The sequence below is a fragment of the Naumovozyma castellii genome, chromosome 7, assembly GCF_000237345.1.
Source record: "Naumovozyma castellii chromosome 7, complete genome".
NCBI classification, from domain to species: domain Eukaryota; kingdom Fungi; phylum Ascomycota; class Saccharomycetes; order Saccharomycetales; family Saccharomycetaceae; genus Naumovozyma; species Naumovozyma castellii.
In genome coordinates, this window is record NC_016497.1 from 762,339 (window position 1) to 784,908 (window position 22,570).

The 22,570-nt window shown below is 37.5% G+C and overlaps 13 protein-coding genes across 13 annotated transcripts; 5 read left to right on the plus strand and 8 right to left on the minus strand.

Moving 5' to 3' along the window:
• Positions 1-310: 310 nt before the first annotated feature.
• On the plus strand, positions 311-2,398 carry NCAS0G04080 (uncharacterized protein; the record flags this gene model as incomplete). Its single annotated transcript, XM_003677598.1, has 1 exon — positions 311-2,398. The coding sequence occupies one exon, from the start codon at positions 311-313 to the stop codon at positions 2,396-2,398; it is 2,088 nt and encodes a 695-aa protein (XP_003677646.1).
• Positions 2,399-2,626: 228 nt separating this feature from the next.
• On the minus strand, positions 2,627-3,100 carry HYP2 (translation elongation factor eIF-5A; the record flags this gene model as incomplete). Its single annotated transcript, XM_003677599.1, has 1 exon — positions 2,627-3,100. The coding sequence occupies one exon, from the start codon at positions 3,098-3,100 to the stop codon at positions 2,627-2,629; it is 474 nt and encodes a 157-aa protein (XP_003677647.1).
• Positions 3,101-3,383: 283 nt separating this feature from the next.
• On the minus strand, positions 3,384-3,839 carry NCAS0G04100 (uncharacterized protein; the record flags this gene model as incomplete). The annotated part of the gene is made up of 1 exon (XM_003677600.1): positions 3,384-3,839. The coding sequence occupies one exon, from the start codon at positions 3,837-3,839 to the stop codon at positions 3,384-3,386; it is 456 nt and encodes a 151-aa protein (XP_003677648.1).
• A 718-nt stretch (positions 3,840-4,557) lies between these two features.
• ANP1 (Anp1p) lies at positions 4,558-6,042 on the plus strand (the record flags this gene model as incomplete). Its single annotated transcript, XM_003677601.1, has 1 exon — positions 4,558-6,042. The coding sequence occupies one exon, from the start codon at positions 4,558-4,560 to the stop codon at positions 6,040-6,042; it is 1,485 nt and encodes a 494-aa protein (XP_003677649.1).
• A 379-nt stretch (positions 6,043-6,421) lies between these two features.
• Positions 6,422-7,600, plus strand: RAD23 (Rad23p; the record flags this gene model as incomplete). Its single annotated transcript, XM_003677602.1, has 1 exon — positions 6,422-7,600. One exon carries the CDS (start codon positions 6,422-6,424, stop codon positions 7,598-7,600), a length of 1,179 nt encoding a protein of 392 aa, XP_003677650.1.
• A 194-nt stretch (positions 7,601-7,794) lies between these two features.
• Positions 7,795-8,484, minus strand: UTR4 (putative acireductone synthase UTR4; the record flags this gene model as incomplete). The annotated part of the gene is made up of 1 exon (XM_003677603.1): positions 7,795-8,484. The coding sequence occupies one exon, from the start codon at positions 8,482-8,484 to the stop codon at positions 7,795-7,797; it is 690 nt and encodes a 229-aa protein (XP_003677651.1).
• Positions 8,485-8,829: 345 nt separating this feature from the next.
• Positions 8,830-9,177, plus strand: CYC7 (cytochrome c; the record flags this gene model as incomplete). Its single annotated transcript, XM_003677604.1, has 1 exon — positions 8,830-9,177. The coding sequence occupies one exon, from the start codon at positions 8,830-8,832 to the stop codon at positions 9,175-9,177; it is 348 nt and encodes a 115-aa protein (XP_003677652.1).
• Positions 9,178-9,414: 237 nt separating this feature from the next.
• On the minus strand, positions 9,415-10,710 carry UTR2 (chitin transglycosylase UTR2; the record flags this gene model as incomplete). Its single annotated transcript, XM_003677605.1, has 1 exon — positions 9,415-10,710. The coding sequence occupies one exon, from the start codon at positions 10,708-10,710 to the stop codon at positions 9,415-9,417; it is 1,296 nt and encodes a 431-aa protein (XP_003677653.1).
• A 914-nt stretch (positions 10,711-11,624) lies between these two features.
• YEF1 (NADH/NAD(+) kinase) lies at positions 11,625-13,223 on the minus strand (the record flags this gene model as incomplete). The annotated part of the gene is made up of 1 exon (XM_003677606.1): positions 11,625-13,223. The coding sequence occupies one exon, from the start codon at positions 13,221-13,223 to the stop codon at positions 11,625-11,627; it is 1,599 nt and encodes a 532-aa protein (XP_003677654.1).
• Positions 13,224-13,574: 351 nt separating this feature from the next.
• Positions 13,575-15,140, minus strand: GDA1 (guanosine diphosphatase; the record flags this gene model as incomplete). Its single annotated transcript, XM_003677607.1, has 1 exon — positions 13,575-15,140. One exon carries the CDS (start codon positions 15,138-15,140, stop codon positions 13,575-13,577), a length of 1,566 nt encoding a protein of 521 aa, XP_003677655.1.
• A 262-nt stretch (positions 15,141-15,402) lies between these two features.
• Positions 15,403-18,720, minus strand: GTA1 (Gta1p; the record flags this gene model as incomplete). The annotated part of the gene is made up of 1 exon (XM_003677608.1): positions 15,403-18,720. The coding sequence occupies one exon, from the start codon at positions 18,718-18,720 to the stop codon at positions 15,403-15,405; it is 3,318 nt and encodes a 1,105-aa protein (XP_003677656.1).
• Positions 18,721-18,950: 230 nt separating this feature from the next.
• Positions 18,951-19,388, minus strand: IES6 (Ies6p; the record flags this gene model as incomplete). The annotated part of the gene is made up of 1 exon (XM_003677609.1): positions 18,951-19,388. The coding sequence occupies one exon, from the start codon at positions 19,386-19,388 to the stop codon at positions 18,951-18,953; it is 438 nt and encodes a 145-aa protein (XP_003677657.1).
• Positions 19,389-20,965: 1,577 nt separating this feature from the next.
• On the plus strand, positions 20,966-22,429 carry NCAS0G04200 (uncharacterized protein; the record flags this gene model as incomplete). Its single annotated transcript, XM_003677610.1, has 1 exon — positions 20,966-22,429. One exon carries the CDS (start codon positions 20,966-20,968, stop codon positions 22,427-22,429), a length of 1,464 nt encoding a protein of 487 aa, XP_003677658.1.
• Positions 22,430-22,570: the final 141 nt, after the last annotated feature.

The following is a 22,570-nucleotide window of genomic DNA, read 5'->3' on the forward strand; positions in this document are numbered from 1 at the left end:
CGAGCATGTTTCCGTGCAGACAATCGCCCGTGGAGTGCTCGTGCGTCGCCCAGAGGTTAACGTAACAACAGGGGCGGATTGGCGAGCGCGTGGATCGCATCCTTCTCGTTTGTGTGTCTCGGCTCGGCTTGGGTTACCTGTCTGTCAACTCGTACTGCCAAATTACTTGTAAGGTCTCTTGCTCTCCGACTCGACTCCCATGTTTGTTTTCTTTTCTTTCCATTCCTCTTGCGACACTTGTCACTAAACCATATATTGCTCGTCACTTATTAAGTAGATTGTGTGTAGCACGAACAAATAAGCAGCACACATGCAAGACCAAGAACAACACATGGGCGAGGAGGGGGAAAAATTCAAGGGCCATCCCAAGATGAGCACCTCCAGAATGTCCAGTTTCAACTTATTATTGCAGTCTGCCAAGAAGAAATCGTCGGAATCCCTATTCAATATGCTCAGATTCATAAAACCGTGGCTTAGGAAATTCCTTTGTTTCTTCAAGAAAAATCCATTGTTGAAGGTTTTATTCCTTATTGTCATACCAATTGTGGTAATCGTTTGTGTATTGCATCCCAAGGGGAAGGAAAATTTACAAATGTTAGGGTACCAATATTATAATTCCAAATATGGGGCACGACAAGTTAATGAAAAGGAGGATTTGTTGAAAGTGGATATCATTCCCAAGTTAAGGTTTAAGAATTGGTCACAATCACCATTGAATGATCAAATTAGAAATCAGCAATTCGTCGAGGATGAATTGACCGGTTATGTATCTAATTTAGATTTGAAGAAACATCGTTTCAAAATGGCACAAGGCGATTCACATGACCATCATCGGTTTAGTGGAAAGGGTGAAGCGGAATTCCATAAGGATTACGATTCATTAGTGAAATGCCAAGATTTGGAATACGTTAACAAAGTGGAACATTCCAAATGGAATAAATTGTTAGATGACGATTTATTGACATTGAGACGTGATTTGTTAAAGAATGACGATTTTTTGAAAAAATTAATTACTGACCGTAACGAAAATGATTGGTCTGAAGAAGATATTATTAATAAACATTGGTTTAGGTTTGGTGGGTCCTCTGTTTGGTTAAACCAATATCAATGTCATTTAGTCTTTTCAAGAGTCATTTATTCCTCGCTAGGTATTAGGGATCATCCTCGTATTTCCATGGTAAGAGTGCAGGCATTTGATAGGGATTGGAATGAATTGAAAGAAAAGAGAATCCCATTTAATGATATTACTCACCCACAGGAACTCGACTTAGAATTGGAAAGATTGGATCATGAATTAGGTTTATATCCATGTGACACATTCAAGCATAGCCCGGAGGAATTTGACGCGTGCATCGTGGAACATACAAAGAGTAAGATCAAGAATGAAAGAAGAAAGGAAAAAATCCTATCCAAATATTTTATTACTTATCCAACCGTGTTAGATATAAGGTATAAACCTGAAGGTGATTGGAAGGGACCCGAGGATCCACATGTCATTGTAAGAAGGACAAACGAAATTGAAGAACCTGTAGTCGTCTTTAATATGTATGATGACGATGAAGAACATAGAAGAATGTTTTCATTTATGCCCCATAGGAAAAATTCACCATTGTTGAAATTTTCTCTTAATGATGGTGATCGTAAATTAGGTGACAAGGAGAAAAATTGGACACCATTTTTCCATCAAGATAACGTAGAGAGTGCATTTTCTAGAGGTTCCATTCATTTCATTTATACTTTTTCACCATTGGAAATCTTGAAATGTTCATTAAACGATGGTGTTTGTACCGTTGTTTTTGAAGCGAAAACATTAGATCTCTCTGAGGATAATAAATTTGGTGGTTGGAGAGGTGGTACACAATATATTCCATTACCTGAAGTGCTGCCACAAGTGAAAAACAAACAAATATGGATTGGATTCCCCAAGTTACACATTGATCATTGTGGATGTGGTGAAAAATTCTACAGACCCATGTTAAGCTTGCTTGCGGAGAGTAATGGTGTTTACCATCAAGAATTGGCTGTCACTGCTATTGATTTTGATATGGATGTTCTTTCATGGGATCAAAAGGGGACGCATTGTGGTCAATTGAATGTGTTGAGTCCCAATGCCATTTCGTATTGGGAAGTTGCCAGTCAAGGACCTCATACTAAGAAATTTGAAGATTATTTGGCACTTTCATTCAGTGAGGCAGATTCCAATACGAGAGTGATTGTGTTAAGAGGTGTATTGAATTATATCCTGGGGATATATGAGAAGAAGGCCATTATGCCTAATTTTGAAGTGAGTAGTAAATCAGATTCTATCATTGGACAGACTTTGAAATGTGTTGTGCAAAAATCCAAGGAAGATTGTAAGGCATACGGTGAATCGCATCCTGAACCCAAGAAGGATTGAACCAAATACATAAGTATGTAGACAATAAAATAATAAATTAAAATTAATGTTAAGACACTATACTATACTTATGAAGAGAGTAACTAATAATATAACATATAAAATGAGATCCGAATTTTTATTCAAAAAAGGGGATCCTTTTCTTTAAAAAGATGAATTGAATGTGATTATGACGTGAGGGGGGGGCGGTTATGCATGCAAAAGACTATATTGATTGATTGATTAAAATTAATCAGCCTTTGGAGCTTCCTTGAAAGAGATAGCGGCTTCTTCACCCATAGCCGCAATAATGGTAACGTTCAAGTCCTTACCTTCATCGAAGGCGGCTTGCATAGAGTCACCCAATTCACCTTCTGGGGCCTTAACATCATCCTTAGTTTCACCATCCATGGTCATCAAGGACAAGAACCCGTCATCAATGTCCAACAATTGGAATTCAGTTCTCTTAACGACTGGACATTCCATGTTATGGGTGGAAGGAGATAAATCTTCCAATTTCTTACCGGTAAAGATATCGATGGCGACCATGTGGACCTTTGCGTGACCGTGCTTACCGGTCTTGGAGGTGGACATGTCGACGATCTTACAAGGTCTACCCTTGATGACGACGAACCCATTCTTTCTCAATGCGGAACATTGCATTGGGTAGGTAGCGGAGGAACCAGCATCGGCGGTTTCAAAGGTATGTTCTTCTTCAGCCATTTTTATTATTATTTGTGTGGTTTATGAGGGGAGGGAGGTTAATCTGATTGTTGGAATTACCGAACTGTTGATTTCTGGGGGTTTATAAAAGGGATTATAGATAAAAGTGAGAATGAATGATAGGATATGATTGGAGTAACAATACTGAATGGTCCCCCTTTATATATTTGGGATGGGTCAGCTGGACAGGACAGGTTGTTTGAAAAATTTTCTGCCAACAGAGAGAGAGAGAAAGAGAGAGTGCATCGATGGATTATCCATTCTGCAATGAATGGGGGGCAGGCTAGCCCGTGTGCGAGGAGGAAGACCGACAAAAAGAGGGCCGTGCAAAAAGAAACGGCGAGGGCTTGTGCTGGTGTGTTAGGGCTGGGAGCGTTTGGCGGGTAGGGTTGGGTGGTTTTTTGCGCGTCTGGCAGGGTCGCGGACCGATGTTTCCGGAGGGGCGCCCTAGGGCTGGCGCCAACCCTGGTGCAATTGAGGGTGATGAGTTGGAGTTATTGCCATTAGGAGAGTGGGAATGGATACATAATGAGTGCTGGTGCTTGTAGTAGCAATTTGCAGTTGTGTTTGAAGTTTCCTGAGTTTGGCGGCTAAGAAAGAGAGAGATGTATATGTATATCTTGCAACCGGAGACTAGGGGAGGCGATATGTAGGTAGGTGTAGAAAGAAATAGATAGATAAGAAGTAGAGAACGTGATAGAAGAGTGAAGTTGGCAAGGAAGAAGGGGTAGTACCACATCAGCCGCGAATCAAGCGAGCGTTTCTTTTCGAGAAGACAAGACAAAATACGTAAGCGGACGGAGATGGTGCTTGTCTAGCATTAGGCACTCAACCAACAAAGGCCATCCTTTGTGTGGAGGGCCCTTCACAAGAGAAGAGCGCACGTTTGCTCTGGGCACCCTTTAGGTAAACAATAGCGTTATGTCAAATGCATGGGGCCAATCTTTGTGCGACAAGGGCAAAAAACTAAAAAACAAACCCTAAACGGGTTTCTCGCTCAAGGCTGAATTACTCATCATGCAGGCATCTCATTCTCAACCGATAAAATGTTCCCCATCGTTGATTCGCTTACGACCGATATGATTTACCTTGGCTTTTTTCGACTATGTGGGGTCTGGGTTCTGTGCTTACAGTCGTCACAGCTGACGTCACGGTGCCGTTACCCGGTTGTTTTAGTGCACGTGACCTTTTTTTTTTTCAATTTTCAGTCTCGGCTATTTCCGCTCCGCCAACGGAAATAACTTGAAAATTTTCGTTGCAAACCAAATCAGAAAAGACTATTGTTCTCTCTTCCATTCAATTCAATTTATTTACGCGTTTGCACTATCAATCAATTGATCATTTAGTTGGTACCTTCATACGTACGCTACTAAAGGGCCCTCACATCAACTACCTAGGTTAAATCACACATTCACGTGAATCTGATCTGGGAACAACCTACATACATAAACCCCAACATGAAATATAAAAATGGTAAACGTTCAATCGTGACCCCAACAACAATCAGTATAGCAGGCACATTACTGACATTACTTCTTCTAGCAAAATTATTCATATCCAATTTCTCCATAGGTAAAATCATCGCATTACCAATCACACTACTCTCACTGATATTTTCACCGTCATCATTTTCCTCATCATCTTCATCTTCCTCAGCATTATTTAAGGCATATGTACCCAATTTTAGAAACGTACCTGGTGTAGAATTCTACGATTTGGGCAATTATCAAGGTAACAAGGACGGATGGCAAAGAAATGATAGAATCTTATTTTGTGTGCCATTAAGAGACGCTGCAGAACATCTACCCATGTTCTTTGACCATTTAAACAAGATGACATACCCACACAATTTAATCGACTTATCATTCCTTGTCAGTGACTCCTCAGATAATACCATGGGCGTACTACTATCCAATTTACAAAATGCTCAATCGCAACAGGATAGATCAAAAAGATTCGGTAATATTGAAATATTTGAAAAGGATTTCGGTCAGATTATAGGTCAATCATTCTCTGATAGACATGGGTTCAAAGCACAGGGTCCCAGAAGAAAATTAATGGCAAGAGCTCGTAATTGGTTGGGTTCTGTTGCGATTAAACCGTATCATTCGTGGGTATATTGGCGTGATGTCGACGTGGAGACCATCCCAAGAACCATCATGGAAGATTTAATGCATCATGATAAAGATGTCATTGTCCCCAACGTTTGGAGACCATTACCGGATTGGTTAGGGAATATTCAACCTTATGATTTAAATTCATGGCAAGAATCCGAAGGTGGGTTACAATTGGCAAATTCATTGGATGAAGACGCCGTCATTGTGGAAGGGTATCCAGAATATGCTACTTGGAGACCCCATTTGGCATACATGAGAGACCCCAATGGGAACCCAGAAGATGAAATGGAATTGAATGGGATTGGTGGTGTTTCCATTTTGTCAAAGGCTAAAGTATTTAGATCGGGTTCTCATTTCCCTGCTTTTTCATTCGAGAAGCATGCTGAAACAGAAGCTTTCGGGAAATTATCAAGAAGAATGAATTTTAACGTCATTGGACTGCCTCATTATGTCATTTGGCATATTTATGAACCATCAAAGGAAGATTTGAAACATATGGCTTGGATGGCCGAAGAAGAGAAGAGAAAATTAGAGGAAACAAGATTATTAGAACTTTATGATAAGATTTGGGAAATTGGATTCGATGACGTTAGAGAAGATTGGACTTCAGAGAGAGATGCCATCTTGAAAAACATTGATTTAACCGGTGAAAATGGTAAGAAGATAGAAGTAGATTGGTCAGATGATCCAGAAGATAACCAGGCACCTAATGCACAACTTGCACAAAATGAAAATATGGAAAGTACAGAAAATCCTCAGGGTGATATTGGACGTGCCAAATATCCAAAGGAAGTACCTCTAGAATTCGATCCAGATAAGAACTAATTTCTAAGACTCTCCAAAATTATATATATAAAATTATATGGAACATGTAAGTTATTATGTTTAATAAATGATGATACAATACTATACTATTTATTACATTAAATAAAGGTATGTACCAAGCTAATGTCGTTTTAGCATATACCTATGTCTATCACCTGCCACGAATGTTGATGTTTTTTCTTGCGGTGGCAAAGAAAACAAGATTCAAAAAAAAAACTAAAAATTGAAAGCATTCAATGTACAATCGAACTCGTCAAAAGTTTAACAAGGGCATTCAAAACTTTTCGCTAAATTATACAAAAGTTTTCGTTAGTAACTGTGCAAGTGTATACACCAGACTTTTTTATTCTTGAGATACACACTGCGAAATAGTATTAGGATGATCAACATTACATTTAAGGATTTTAAAAAGGAAAAGATCCCATTGGCACTTGAGTCCACTAATACAGTGTTAGATGCAAAGACTCAATTAGCTCAAAATAAATCATGTGAAGAATCACAAATTAAATTGATTTATTCAGGGAAAGTATTACAAGATGCCAAAACACTAGAAGATTGTGGCCTAAAGGATGGCGATCAGGTGATATTTATGATTTCCAAGAAGAAATCAACCACCACAAAGGTGACTGAAGCACCATCATCAACAACTGCAACTGCACCAACAACAACAACTAACTCTGCAACTAATACACCTGCTGAAGTATCTCCTGCTGCAGCTAGTGAAACCCCAGCTCAACTGCCAGCAACGACGGAGGCTGCCCCTGCAACAACCTCATCTGGAGAAACATCAAGTGCTGGATCTGCCGGATTTGTCGTAGGATCTCAACGTGATCAAACAGTGGAAAGAATAATGGAAATGGGCTACGAAAGAGAACAAGTAGAAAGCGCTCTAAGAGCAGCATTTAATAATCCAGATAGAGCTGTCGAATATCTATTGATGGGGATCCCTGAAAATTTACAAGCTCGTGCTGCAGCACCACAAGAAACAGCAGCGCCTTCAATCACTCAAGATGTTACTACTACCACTGCATCAACTGAGGATGCACCTGCTGAGGAAGACTTATTTGCACAAGCTGCACAAGGCTCAAACACAGGCCCTAACACGGAAGGGGAATCAGAACATCATGGACCTCCAGGATCCATCGGATTAACTGTGCAAGATTTACTTTCTTTAAGGCAGGTTATTTCTGGTAATCCAGAAGCATTAACTTCATTATTGGAAAGTTTAAGTGTAAGATATCCTAATCTTCGTGAACAAATGATGAATAATCCTCAGGCATTCATTTCAATGTTATTGGAAGCTGTTGGTGATAACTTACAAGGTCTAGAAGGTCTTGAAGGATTAGGTGAAGAAGGTCATATTGAAGAGGGAGAATTAGAAGAAGGAGAAGAAGCGCATCCAATACCACATGTAGAATTGACTCCAGAAGATGAACAAGCAATTTCTCGTTTATGTGAACTTGGGTTTGAGCGTAGTCTTGTTATACAAGTTTATTTTGCATGTGAAAAAAATGAAGAAGTTGCTGCAAATATGCTATTTACTGAATATGCCGACTAATATTCGAACGTTTTAGCACTAAATAACTAATGAATGCATTCAACAAGTAAATAACATTATAGCAACAACAATATTAATAACAATAACCATAATGGCCCTTCCCCCACTCCAATTACTGCTAGCTACTTTCCGATTAACGACTACGATTAATGTCAACTTTTAGATTTATATATAATGGACTGTTTTATTTATTTCTATAATTCCGAATAATCTGTATACTGTGAATATTTAGAGACGTCCAGTACAGGTCCATTACCTGGCCTGATAGCTAACCCTGTTGAGAATCCGGCTTCCTTAGCGGCATCCAATTCCAATGGATTATCACTCAAAAATAAAATATTTCCTGCTAGCTGGTCACTATCAAATTTTCCTACAATTTTGATGTCTCTCAATATATTAATATATGATTGAGCATCTGTCTTTTTACCAGATGTATTTATATCAAAATATCCGTAAATGTAAGGCAATAAATCCATAGTTTCACCATCTGGACCTTGAACATGACCAAACAAAAGCTTCTGTGCCTTCACAGATCCACTGGAATAAATGTAAACCCTACCTTCGTGACGTTTAATCAAATCAACGGCATCAGGATAGACAGGTGCTTTAATTTCACCAGTCTCATATCCTTGAGCCCACACATATCCCTGTAGTTGCTTCAAGAGAGGATCCTTAACGTCACGACTCACTAGATCTAAAATGTGTCTAGTTAGCTCGTTGTTATCTTCGATTTCGAACTTGGAAAGTATGTCTATGATGTTTGGATTGATAGACTCATGTAGATGTGGAACTTGCGCGGTGAAATATGGAAAGAGGACGTCTTGGACAAAGGAGATGGGACAAACGGTTCCCTCGATGTCTAATAGATAGGCAGAATAGTTCATTTTATCGTCAGCGGCTATCTAAAATGAAATCTCAAAAGACAGATGGTCAGTATTCAATTTGTAATATCGTTTGTTGTCAAATTCAAAATTTTTCAAATTCTCCGCGATGCGCGGGGTAAAAGCCAAGGTTGATGTCTCGAACGCTTCTATTGTCCCCTGGAAAATGTTGGGATCCCTGTCCAATGAACGGTTCCTTTGATATTTACAGGGATCTCCAGGGGAATGGGCTCGATTATTAAGAAATTTGTATATAAGTGAGTTTTCTTGCTCCTGTTCGGGAACTTATCACAATCTTTCAAAAATTTCAACTATACTATACAGTCAGAACAATAATATACTTACATTATGCCCCCAAAGAAAGAAAGCAGTGAATATAAACCAGGTAATGAAAAGAAAGGTGCCACCCTTTTCAAAACCAGATGTCTACAATGTCATACCGTAGAGGAAGGTGGTCCTCATAAAGTGGGTCCCAACTTACATGGTGTATTCGGTCGTCACTCTGGGAAAGCTCCAGGTTACTCCTACACTGATGCTAACGTGAAAAAGGATGTAGAGTGGAATGAACAGAATATGTCTGATTATTTAACAAACCCAAAGAAATATATCCCAGGCACTAAGATGGCGTTTGGTGGATTAAAGAAGGATAAGGATAGAAACGATTTGATTACTTATTTGAAGAAGGCCACTGATTAGTTTATTAAGGAAAAATTATAGTATGGCCGAATAACAACATGAAAGAATACATTTACCGTGCCCATGTTCCAACACCAACTTTATATGCACATTGGCTTTATTTAGCATTACAAAATATAACGCACTTTTATTTTACAACTAATTCCTCGTCTATTAAGAAAATTCATTCATTTATTTAAAAGTACATTGTCTCATTGTTATTTTTTATATATTCTGTTTTATTAACGTTACAAAGATCTAAATAAGAAGACCAAATATAAAACTGAAAACAGTTACAATGTTGATATTGCTCAAGACAGGAGCATCGTTCTTAGAATTTGTGGATGAGGAAGAGGAAGATGAGGAGCTGGATGTGCTTGTGGATGAACCACTAGAACCGGAAGATGTCTTCCCTGTTGTGGATGCACTACTTGTCTTCTTTGCTGATGATGATGAAGAAGACGAAGAAGAAGCAGATGACGACGAGGAGCTAGATGAAGTGGTAACACCTTCAGTTATATTATTACCTGTGGCTTCATCAGAGCCTAACATAACCTCATCATCAGTAATCATGATGCTCTTTTCCAAGAAATTATCAGAATTTGTATATTTGTAAGCCTTTGTACCATTCTTCTTGGCAAAAATTGGTGGGTCGTAGCACGTTATATTAACTTCATTAACAATAGCGTAATAGTAACCTGGATCACTAATATCTGGAGCATCCCAGTTGATTTCACCACCTGCCCAAGCAATAGTACCTGGAGCATTGGTTGCGTTACCACCTGGCCAAATGGAAAGATGGACTTGAGATGGCGTCTGTGGGAAACGGTATGTATCAGTAGTTGAGTTATAAGTTTCATTCTTATAAAGAGTTCTACCAATGGTCCCATCAACAGACCATGTAATATAATCTTCATGCCAGTCTAATTCATAAGTATGGTAGTCGTCAAACACATCATCGACCGTAATGTTAGTACTATGATTATAATTCAAAGTTCCTTGCCAATAGTAGTTAGTTTGCACTTTTTCAATATCAGCACCAACAAATTCAAAATCAATTTCATCTTGAATACCAGAGAATAAGATAAACGCAGTAATGACACCACCTAAATGAGAAGCCTTCATTCTGGCGGTGATTTTACCATACCAAACTGCTCTAGTTGATGTTAAAACGGTACCACCACTGTTTTTTGGCATAGCCAAGATCAAACTGTTTTCATCAGCGTAATCAATGATGTTACCTGAGTAAAGCCAGTCTGCTGCACTAACATTACCTAAAAATGTATATTCATTTAGGATCTTGGAGGAGTAATTGTCAAATTTCGTGGATGAATCTTTACAGATAGGTAGCGGCATGCATGAATCAATGTTGAAAGAGAAGGATGGGTTACAACTACCCAAACAATATTGACCAGTACCACATTGCCCACCTTGGGAACAACATGGAAGATCTTCTGGACATGATTGGGTCGCGTTACAGATAGTAACAGCATTGACCTTCAAAAGGAAAGTTAGCAAAGTTAGCAAATAAGCGAAAGACTGCATTGATGCCATGATGGTCAATTAAATTTTTTTGTTAAACACAAGCAAATCTCGAACCTGTTTGGTAGCAATATGTGATCACTATCTTAGCGGTTATAAATACCTTTTTGCCAAATCTACAATTTCAAGATCTTGGAAGATGAGTTTCTCGAGAAATTTTTTTTCCCGTTTCGAGCACTTGCAGGAAATATATTTCCTAATATGGTAAATTGGAAAATTTACCTGTGCGCCGCAGCAAAACAATAAAAAGATACTAAAATTCGTACGTAGACCACTCAAACATCGAGCAGAAACTGCAAAACATGCATTCAAAAACTAATTACCCAATTTGGTAAGCACCCTTTCCCTCCACTCCGAGGTTACTTAGACAAATCTTAACTGGTAGCGGATGACGCTACCGCAAATATAATTAAAGGAAATCCTAACATGTCCTACAGCTTCTTCTTCCATGCGAAGACAACTACGTACGTATGCAGTATTTTTGAGAAAAAGACGCAAGTGGATTTTCTCGAATTGAGTAGGTACGTTCCTTTTCCTTGTGGGAGGGTCTGGAGAAGAGGGGCGGTGCAGACCTACCAGATATGGACTGAAAACCCTTCTAAGTAGTACCATTCAGCCTCTAAATCTCATTTATCGTTCCTACCTTGTTTCTATTTAGATTCAATACTCAGCCCATACTACACTAAGATGGTTGTAGCTTGACACTTAGTTCTATATGCATGACGCCAGTTTCGCATAATAATACAACCATATACAGGGAATATATTAATTGCCATACTAAAACTTATATAACGAACTTGCAGAGAAAAAAAATAGATATATTTACGTTTTCCTACCGCTTTACTTAAGCTGGTACTCTATCAATGTTAAATGTGGATAACGACATACCAAAATGTAATCTGAAACTATAGGTAAATATCACTTGCCTAAACATGGACTGTCTCTATCTTAGGAAGCGCAACCCGTATCTCTTCTTCATAGTCATTTGAATTCTCATTCTCCGTCTCACTACTATCAGTGAGATGCTCTCCTGATAATTGCTTTTCCAATTTTCTTTCCTCAATATCTTCATCGGAGTCATGTTCATAATTGGATTCTATAGCAAGTTTCTTCCTATTCTTCAACGAAAGCATATGTGTAAATGATTTTTGCTGCTCTCTGACATTCCAATTTAGAGTTCTACTTATTCCGTCAAAAAATTCAGTTGGCGATGATTCAACTGTTGGGAAGGCATATGGACTGGCTGATACAGTTATGTAATCACCTTTTTGTAACTCAAATCTTCCCTTACCATCAAATGAAGCCCATGCATTACCTCTTGCTTTTAAAGATACCTTTACCTTCAGGTTCATATTTTCAGGTAATAGAATAGGTCTGAAACTTAATGTATGAGGACAAATTGGCGTAACCGATATAGCATTGATGCTTGGGTGTACTAAAGCGCCTCCCGCACTTAGGGAATAAGCTGTGGATCCTGTTGGTGTTGCAATGATCAACCCATCTGCTTGAGCCACTGTCATCAAGGAATCATCACCATACAACTCTAAGTTCGAGATAAACGGACAGGTACCCCTATCAATAGTCATTTCATTCAATACATGATGCGTTGATACTTGTTCCATTATGCATACCTTTTTACCCGTTTCAGAATCATATTCTGGTTTATTTCTATGATAAATCTTACATTCTAGTCGCATTCTTAAATTGATTTTTACCTTTTCTGTCAGTATTTTCCTTAGATCCTGTTTGAAATATTCAAAATTGAAATTTGTTAAAAATCCTAATGAACCCAATGAGAAGGAGACCGTTGGCGGCACTGATTTTTGGAAAACGGTGGAGACAAATAAAACCGTTCCGTCACCACCCAAGGTTACACATAAATCAAAGAAATCATCATGCTTGGCTATAAATTCCTGATTCCAATATCTTATTCTTGATTCTCTACATTTTGTATCATCACATATTTCGTCAGCTGCAAATTGATTTGATCCCTTGAAAGTGTCTTCAACATAAATATTCAAATTTGGGAAAGTAGTCAAAAGCCATTCCACTAGTTCTCTTGTTAGAAATATTAATGAGACATCTGTAGTTTTTGTAATAATAATCAGATTTTCTACATTCAGTTGTACTTTAGTTTTCGTTAGATTTTTACTCAACATTCTAACACCGTACGCGGTCGATGCGTACTCAACGTGCTTCTTATGATGTTTAGCTCCAGGGGAGGGTTCCGAGGAAATACGCCTTACCATCTCCTTTACCGTCTTCAATTCAGCACAGGTATCCAAGCTAGGTCCATCTTCTAACGCAAGGTCATCGTGATAACTCTCTGAATCCTGGGATATTTTCTTAGTCAACTTGGGAGGAACACTTGACGCCTTCTGTAATTTTGGAAAAGACGATGTACTAGTGCAACTTTCTCCCTTTTCAGATAATGCAGTACTTGAATTGTACATGGTAGTTATCTCGCTAGTGTCTTCAATAGGGAACGGCACCATATAGTGTTTATCATCTTTGGTTTCTATCATTTTGGGAATCGTTATATAATGTCACTGGGCACTCAGATATATTCTGCCCTACAGTACGAATGCTGAGTTGCTATGTTCTTATTTAAATATAGAAGATAAAACGTACACGTGAAATTGTTGAACGAATCAATATTGGGCCCATCAATCTTCACCCTTTTTGTATGGCTTTTCCAATCCGGATTAGCAATCTCGAGAGATTTTCAAATTTTTTCATGGCCGACAAAAAGAAATCAAACGCCATTATTCGGCCGAATTTTATAACACCGCCCGTCACAATAGCGTTTGCTCTTTCATTGTACACAATAAATAATAGTTTAGTCTATATAATATAAAGTCAATAAGTGTCTTCCTCTATTGAAGCTTGTCCACTCTACATTTCCAATTATCGGATTCTAACAAAGGTAAAGAGGCCCCCAGACACCATCCCAGTTCATTTCCGGCAATGGTTTCTGCTGTCTTCAATTCTCTGTGTAATGGGATGTCATAACCAGTATGTAGCAAGGAGACTTGGAATGAAAGATCTTGACAGAAATATGGATCCTTAACCAAGGCATCCAAAGAGCCATCAATTTCACTCAAGACGCTTTCCCAGGTGTCTTCACCATCACAAACCATCTTGGCTAAATCTGCTAGTTCATTCAAAGTGAAAGATAATGGCATACCCAAAGTATGAGTTCTATCGTAGAAATAGGAAAAGATGTACAAGTCATTAGTTTCTTTGAAAGTGTGCACTAATGAGGGTTGATGAACACCATTGAAAGAACATGGTTTGGTAGTACACTTGGCATCCTTATTTAAGATTTGATCAGATAGGAATCTACATTGGGCACCTGAGGCAACCTTAGGTCCAATGAAATCGACCACGTATGTCTCTTTGCTAGATAATTTAACCTTCTCTTGAGTTACATTAACATTAGGTGGAAGACATGGAGAATGTAATGCCACAGATGGGGTATAGTCACCTTTTTTTATAGTCCCAGCCTTAATAGCTGTTTCCACAAGAAGTTGGTTGATCTTGTTTCTACCTTCCATTAACCCATAACCTAAATGAGAGAATTGATATAAACTGTAATCTTGTCCACCAAACCTTAATTCGTATTTGTGTTCTCCATCAACCATTTCTTCATTAGGTGGGAAAGTAGGTTCAAAGACAATTTGTGTGGAACCACCACCCAAATCAAAGACAGCACTTGTGGCAAGCTTGGAACCAGTACCAATGTTACCTAGTAAATAATTGGTGGTTACCCATGCGTAAACACCTTCTTCATCACCACTCATGATAGAAATACCATCACCGTCAACAACTGCAAATGGATAATCCTTCTCCAAATGTGATCTGACAGCTTGCAAAATCTTAGCTGATTTAGTATCACCTAATAATCTTAAACCTGCGGTAGCCTTAACTGCTACAGGGGTACAGGAACGTTTCTTTTCTGGCACAGCGTCCAAAGCAACTTGTAACAATGGATCCAAAGATTTAGCAGCACCTTCTGCGTCTGTATCAAACGATGAAAGACCAGGCTTCAACATCTTAAAGGACTCGTTGATTAAAGCAGGTGGTTGAGAACAGACATCAAATTCATAAACATGGACTCTAGATCCGGTAGAACCAGCATCGATCATAACAACATATTCATGATCTTTATTACATTTGGATTTTTTATTAGTAGATTCTTCCACTAAAGTAGCAACTTCTGGATTATTTTGTTCAGTTTTAGAATCAGAAACATAGCCTGGTTCATTACTTATTGGTAAGGCATTAACATCTTGTGGGGTAGATGGTCTGGATGCAGTCGACGCAACTGTTCTAGCGATATCTATAGTGGATTCTGTTGTGGATGACCTGATAAGCAACAGTAACATTATGGCCGCGAAGGCACCGATAATAAAACGGTAACTTCTAAAAAACGATGGCATAGTGATTATTCTTCTAGAGATAGTTACTTTGACTCGAGATCCACGTTGTAAGCTCTGAAAGTAGACACTATCTTAACTGGTATTATATACAGTCTTTGAGTGAAAATCCCTGCGTCTTCCGAATTTCTTTTTCGCGACTGTAGAAAAAAAAACTTGACGCGTCAATCGTCAACGTCATCAATAAAACAATTGGATAAACTGTACTAGTAAAACAACTTTTATAGATTACATAGTCGTAATTATTTACAAACTAAATGCGTCCTCATTGCGACTGAGAATCATGCTGACTAGGCAACTTGAACAAGTTATTCATTTTGGATCTGGATAATAATCTTGACATCTTTCTTGTACTGCTCTTGCTGCTATTATTCGTATTCTTGGTATCTTCTCCTCCTCCCTCCGTTGGCTTCTCTGAAGTCGAAGTTGAAGTTTCCGCTGATGTAACACCTGCAGTTGCATTGGAATTCGATGAATGCGTTGATAGATGTTTCAAACCAAATTTAGTACCCCAACTTGTATTGCTGGTATTACTCTGATTTCTACGGTGGGAATTGGTTGTTGTAGAATTTGGTCCAACTGTGGAAGCAGAGTTTGAATTAGAATGTACATCAGAGTGTGGTACATCTCTTGAAGTTGACGTTGACGTACTGTTAGTTGCAGGAGGCGATGAATGCCACATAAAATTGAATGAAGGGGAGTGGAATATCCCATCATGGGATTGTGGCGGAGTATTAATATTGGTGTTATCACTAGACAACCCGTTTGAAAGTATATGGTTGTTCAGGTTGGGAGATTTGATATTAGAACTTTGAGGAGATATGGCATTTGGGAAAGGCACCATAACCATATCATCTGTTCCTGATAAAATTGAATTGATTGTATTGTCCACTGGTGCGACACTTTTATTATGGGGATTTAGATTGCTTTCATTATAGAAAGAATTTGAATGTCTTAACATATCATTATTAGTATTGAGTTTTTGCATGGATTCGCTTAGGGCACCAGCTAGCAAACTTTGAGACGACGTCATGGTCGTATTATTATTTTGTTGTGGAGATAATGGTGAGGTCATTAGTTCATTGTTATGATAAGAAGCACTCGATGGTGATGTTATAGAGTTCATATAATTTGATTGAAGTGGATTATGAAATTGAGATTGGGATGGAATTTGTCTTGAAAGAGTTGGGTGTTCTGTGTTTTGGTTAGCCCAAAAATTATCCAATTGATCAGTTGTAAATCCTTTGGAGTAGTTACTGATAGTATCTGGGTATTCAGATTCGTCCTGAATCATGTCCTGTAACCCACTGATCAAGTGGCTTGGATTATAATACTCAAAACCATGGTCCATTTCCTGTACTTGTTGCTGCTGCTGTTGCTGCTCTGGCGACAAGGGTTGATGTTGTGAAATTGCCCACTGACTATAATCTGATGTGGTCTTTGTGCCCACAGATGTTGGGGCAACTGTAGCATTGGCAGTAACTGTTGCTGTGGTTGGAACAGCATGAGTAAAATTATTCTGTAGTCTATCGGCATTAGATGAAGGCTGCTTAGAAGAATCAATGTTTATTTGATTTGATAATAATGAGCCTGTAGTGGCATTTAAATTCGAGGAATAATTGCCTTGTTGCTTAAAGGAATTATCGTAAGTGGAAGGATTATGTAACATTAATGATGGGCTATTGGTTTGGATATTTTGGTTGGCAGGAGAATTATCATTTGAGTTAATTTGTTGATCAGAATTCATATTCATTGGCATATTCATATCCCCTTGTTGTAATATTGGTGACTCCTGCACAGGATGGTACGGTTTAGCCATCAACTGTGCTCTTAAATTCCTATTATTAACGGAAATTTCATTGAAGACGGATTCCAAATAATTAATTCTCTTCATTAATCTTGATCTCTTGTATTTCCATTTGGAATCAAATTCTTGATCCATTTGTAATTGCTCCCTAACTAGATGACCTATTGGAGAGTTTTCGTTTAATTTTGAAACTAGTTCTTCCCCGTAGTTACTTAAAAGCCCTGTCTTTTCATTTGTTTGATCAGTAATTTTCTTCAAAAGGGAGGTTAATTGTCCTTTATCGATTGGTGCAGATGCCGTAATGGGGACGTTAGGGGACATGGTTGAAGCTGCTGGTGTTGTGTTTATAGGAGTGGCCCCTGATGTTTTTATAATAGCAGGTAATGTGTTAGCCATTGACTCTTTCTTTAAAATGTTAAGCTTTTTGTTTTCCTCATCTTGCGATGAAACTTGGTTTTGAAGGATTAAAATTTGATCACCTAACAACTTTATATTGGCATTAGTATCCATGATAATTTTCTCATACTTCAATTTCAAATTATTAGTGTTTAATTCATTAAGTTCACTAAGGGCCCACAGATTCATATCTTTTTGCATCTTCAATATTTTCTCGTTCAATTTGGCTATCTTTTTTGTCAATTTTTCAAATTTTAAATCAGATAGCACTTTTGAATTTTCCAATGATTTAATGTTTGATTTGATAGATTTTCGAAGATCGATTTCATGTGACCAATGAATCTTTAAGTTATCTAATTCTAATTCCAATTCCAATTTAGAATCTTTAAAATCTTGCAGCAACGATGATTGTTGAATTAAAACTTCGTGTAAATCTTCTTGTGCACATATTAAAATTTTCTTTAAATCATCAATGGAATATGACTCTAAATCTTGTATTGTTGTTAAACAAGTATATGTTGGAAGGGTAGCAGCTATGTTAGTTACAGATGGAGTATTCAGGGATGATAGATTTGTCATAGAACCTAACCTTGAGAGAGAAACTGATGAAGAATGGGATGGAATTTTAAATGGATGTGGCGGTTGAGATGTTGTGGTTGTTGCATTATTAATATTATTAATATTATTAATATTATTATTATTATTATTATTTGTAAGACCCATTGAAGAGTTCAAAGTGTTTCTTCTCCACCTCCTAGTCTTGAAAGTGTCAGCATTTTGAGATATTTTTTGTTTTTCAAAGTCTGAAGCTGATGAATTATCATTGATAACATCATTGTTAAATTCTTTTAGATTAGTAAAATATTCGGTAGTAACAAATGGTTCATTAGTTGAACTAGGAATAATGGTTTCATTAATATTGTTTGTTTTCTTCTTCACTTTCTTGTCTCTCTTAGTAACACAAAATGTAGAAGGCAATTTGTTAACAAATCCCATCTTATTCATCGTAATGAAATCTAATTGATATTGAGTTTCTGGCTCCAAATTTGCAATTGAACAACATGTGTATAGAGAATCTGGGATATTGGGAAAGACAGCAATTTGAGAATTATTCAAATATAGTAAAAAATGAGATATGGAATCAGATTCAGTTTCTGTATCAGATTCAGAATCTGTTTTAGGATTCTCCGTCAACGGTTCATTTTCCCAATGAATGGTAATGGAGTTCATAGATATCTTGTCAATGGAAACCTTAGTTGCTGGTGGAGTTTTAATATTCAAAGTAGAAACTATATTGAATACAGATATGGATAGGAATTTGTATAAACGGATACATAGCCAAATGATGGCGATCGCCAAACATAGACTATAAATCAGCATATTCGGTTTATACGTATATTAAGGAAGTCTAGTGTTTACCTTTAGCAGCTGGATACCTAATGAATTTGTTGTTTCTTCTCAGTGTGGTTGTTCAGATTTCTTCCAACACATTTATTTGTTTTCAACTCCATGAAACCACGTTCCCGGCGCGATTAACCATGATAAAATATGCCGACATTTCTGTTCCAACATTGTTAGACTATAAAGAATATATATAGATAAGTTATATATCATTTCAGAACAAAATTATCGCCTCTAAGCTTTAAATATTCTTGATCTATACCTGGAGCCATTGGTTTCACTATCAATTGGTAAATTTCTGAGTTATGGTATCTGATATTATTTGTTGGTGATCTATAATTCCCCTTCAAACCGGTTATATCACAATATTTCTTGGTTGGCTTCATTGCTGGTGGTGCCTCCACATTGAAGAACGTTACTTTGGGGACCAACATATGATGATGTGGATCCTCATTCTCTTTATCCTTTTGTAAAATGGTATTTATCCGCCTTGCTTCATCAGTTATTAATTGTCTTGCTGGTTTATGCCTTCTATTTGGTTTCTTGTAATGCAATTTTTTGAATGGTGATGGTATCTGGATCGTGTTACGATCAGCAACCTCTCTTAGAAATTCCAATTTGGCATTTTGATCTTTTGAAGAGTTCATCTTTTGAGTTCAGTTCCTCTCTCTTTGTTTCTTTTCTCTGCGTTGTACTGAACCTCTTCCAGGTAATTTCCAGTTTTTCGTTTTATCAAATTGTCGATCTAATGGCATAAAGAAAATATAAAAAGTAGCACTAGCCAAAAGACCTATGAACAAAGAAAAAAAGCTTTACCAAAGTTACAAACATTTAATAGAGATGAGGTGGCACGATATATGAAGAACCAGATTTTTTTTTGTTTTCGAAGGAATATGCACCTGAAGATCTTGAATCGAAATCTTTCTTGATTATTTAAATATCAGGAAACCAAGGGTAGGAATAGTTTACTTTCCAGGTAATTTGTAGTTTGATGAAAGTATTTTTACTGACTCTTTGACGAGTTAGTAATCTTTTCTATTATATTCCGTTTCAAAAGGAAATCAACTTGGAGTTTCCAAAATATATTCTATCCAATATGGACATAGCTTTATTTGAAATAGTTACAAACTGATTGTTATTACAAACATGGAAAAGATACTTATTGAAAAGTTACTCTTACAAAGATGGAATATTGCTTTTGATCAAAATATTATTTTTACTTTTGGATACTATTTTAGGCTTTCTTGGAAATAAAGTTTAGGCTATTGAAAATTTTGAAATGAATAAATCACTTTAAAACTTGGCAAGTATTTGTACACATTGCTTTAATTTCTAACTACGTTTAAATGGTGCATAAATCAAGTGTGAATTGGTAATTTCACCGAAAATTGTCATATTTGTTTGAACATTTTTCAACAAGAAGGAAAGTTAGAAGAAAAGGAAGTATACAAAGATACCCCTAAACATGAGTATTACTTCCTGATAATCCTCCAGTAAATAAAGCAATTTCTAATATAAAAACTTAGAGTATGATGAGCAGTTTGTATAGCTAACTATTGCATATTTATTGTGCTTGAAATACTACTCTGCATATATTTGAATTTAGCCGACAATTATTAATCCTTCCCCCAACAACAGCTACCAATACTGAGAATATTTTACTAAGGAAACAAAGAACTCTCGGACGCAAACAACATGCCAAGAAAGTTATGTGTGTATTTTACCCAGTCATAGTGGTAACAGACATGAAATGTAAATATATGTAAAATGTTCCCCGTTTTTTATGCCCCTGGTGTAATATCTTTTTATGTTGTAATACCTCTCTTTCTTCTCAGCCAATTTCCGACCGAGAACATTTTACTTAAAGTTAAAGCCATTACTGTGGCTTTTCTCGTCTATCTCAATACTTTCTCTTCAAACATGTGTCTAAGTCTTTCAATCTCTCTTCAAGTCCAACAGTAAACCCATTCAAACCATAATTTATTTTGCCACATTACTAGAATGTACAAGGGGCCCAGCAATGTTCTTTGAAATTACTCGAAATTGATACGATTGTGACAATAGAAGTGACAGATTAGTAATCCCGCGTGGGTGCCATTGGCAACGGAACGACGTCTCGACAAAAAATTATTCAGATTATAAAGGAACTTGAATGATTAATCTTTGAAAACACCACCCTCAGCGTCCATCTCGTCACGCTAAACTGGATAATCGCACACACATAATGTCTAACGAAAGTACCCTCGCTACCAACGTAGAAAAGTTGAATATCTCTTCCGACTCTCCAGTCGTAGTCATCGGCTCTGGTCTTGCCGGTCTAGCCACTTCGAACCAATTGGTCAACAAATATCAGATCCCAATCGTATTAGTGGAAAAGGAAGCCTCATTGGGTGGGAACTCCATCAAGGCTTCTAGTGGTATAAACGGTGCTGTTACCGCCACTCAAGCAGCTTTGAAAGTAGAAGATTCTCCTGAATTATTCTTAAAGGACACTATCAAGTCTGCCAAGGGGAAGGGTCTCGAGCCATTAATGGATAAATTGACCGCGGATTCAAAGTTTGCCATTTCTTGGCTACAAGATGAATTTGATTTGAAGTTGGATTTATTGGCCCAATTGGGAGGTCATTCCGCAGCTAGAACTCATAGATCATCGGGTAAATTACCACCTGGATTTGAAATCGTCTCTGCATTATCCAAGAATTTGAAAACGTTGGCTGAGGAAAAACCTGATTTGGTTAAGATTCAATTGGATGCTAGAGTCACAGACATTAAGGTTGATGACAACAAGAACGTTGTTGGTGTCGAATTTACCAACAAGGATGGTCAGTCAGAAATTATTAAGACAAACCACGTAGTGTTCTGTTCTGGTGGGTTTGGGTTCTCCAAAGAAATGTTAAAGGAATACGCTCCTGAATTAATTGATTTACCAACTACCAACGGTAAGCAAACTACTGGGGATGGACAAAAGATTTTACAAAGGTTAGGTGCTGACTTGATTGATATGGATCAAATCCAAGTCCATCCAACCGGGTTTGTTGATCCAAATGATCCAGATTCACAATGGAAGTTCTTGGGTGCAGAAGCCCTAAGAGGACTTGGTGGGATTCTTTTAAATCCAAACACGGGGAAAAGATTCGTTAATGAATTGACCACAAGAGATATTGTCACAGACACCATTCAAGCTGAATGTGTCAACAAGGAAACTGGTAATGTCAGATCCCTATTGGTTCTTGGTGAAGGCATCTACGAACAATTGAAAAACAATCTAGATTTTTACATGTTTAAGAAATTAATCAAGAAAATTACTTTGAACCAAGTTGTCGAGGATTATAAATTACCAATTACGGCTGACGAATTAGCAAAGCATTTAATTGAATATTCTAATGAATCTCCTGATCAATTTGGACGTTCATTGATTACTAGAAATTTTGGTGAAAACATCAATACTGAGACTAACGTATTTATTGGTGAAGTTACCCCCGTTGTCCATTTCACAATGGGTGGTGCAAAAATCAACACTGCTGCTGAAGTTATAGCTAAGGATGGTACCGTCTTAGCTAAGGGCTTGTACGCTGCCGGTGAAGTCTCTGGTGGTGTCCATGGTGCTAATAGACTAGGTGGCTCCAGTTTATTGGAATGTGTTGTATTTGGTAGAACTGCTGCGGATAGCATTGCCAATTCCAAATAGAGAATGATCATTCTGAGGTAACAAATAACATACATATATCTAACTAATATATTAGCAAGTATTAAAAGGAGGACAGCTTTGTACATTCTATACTTTATATTTTTACTTTCTATGTATCTTTTATAAAGAAAGATACGCACT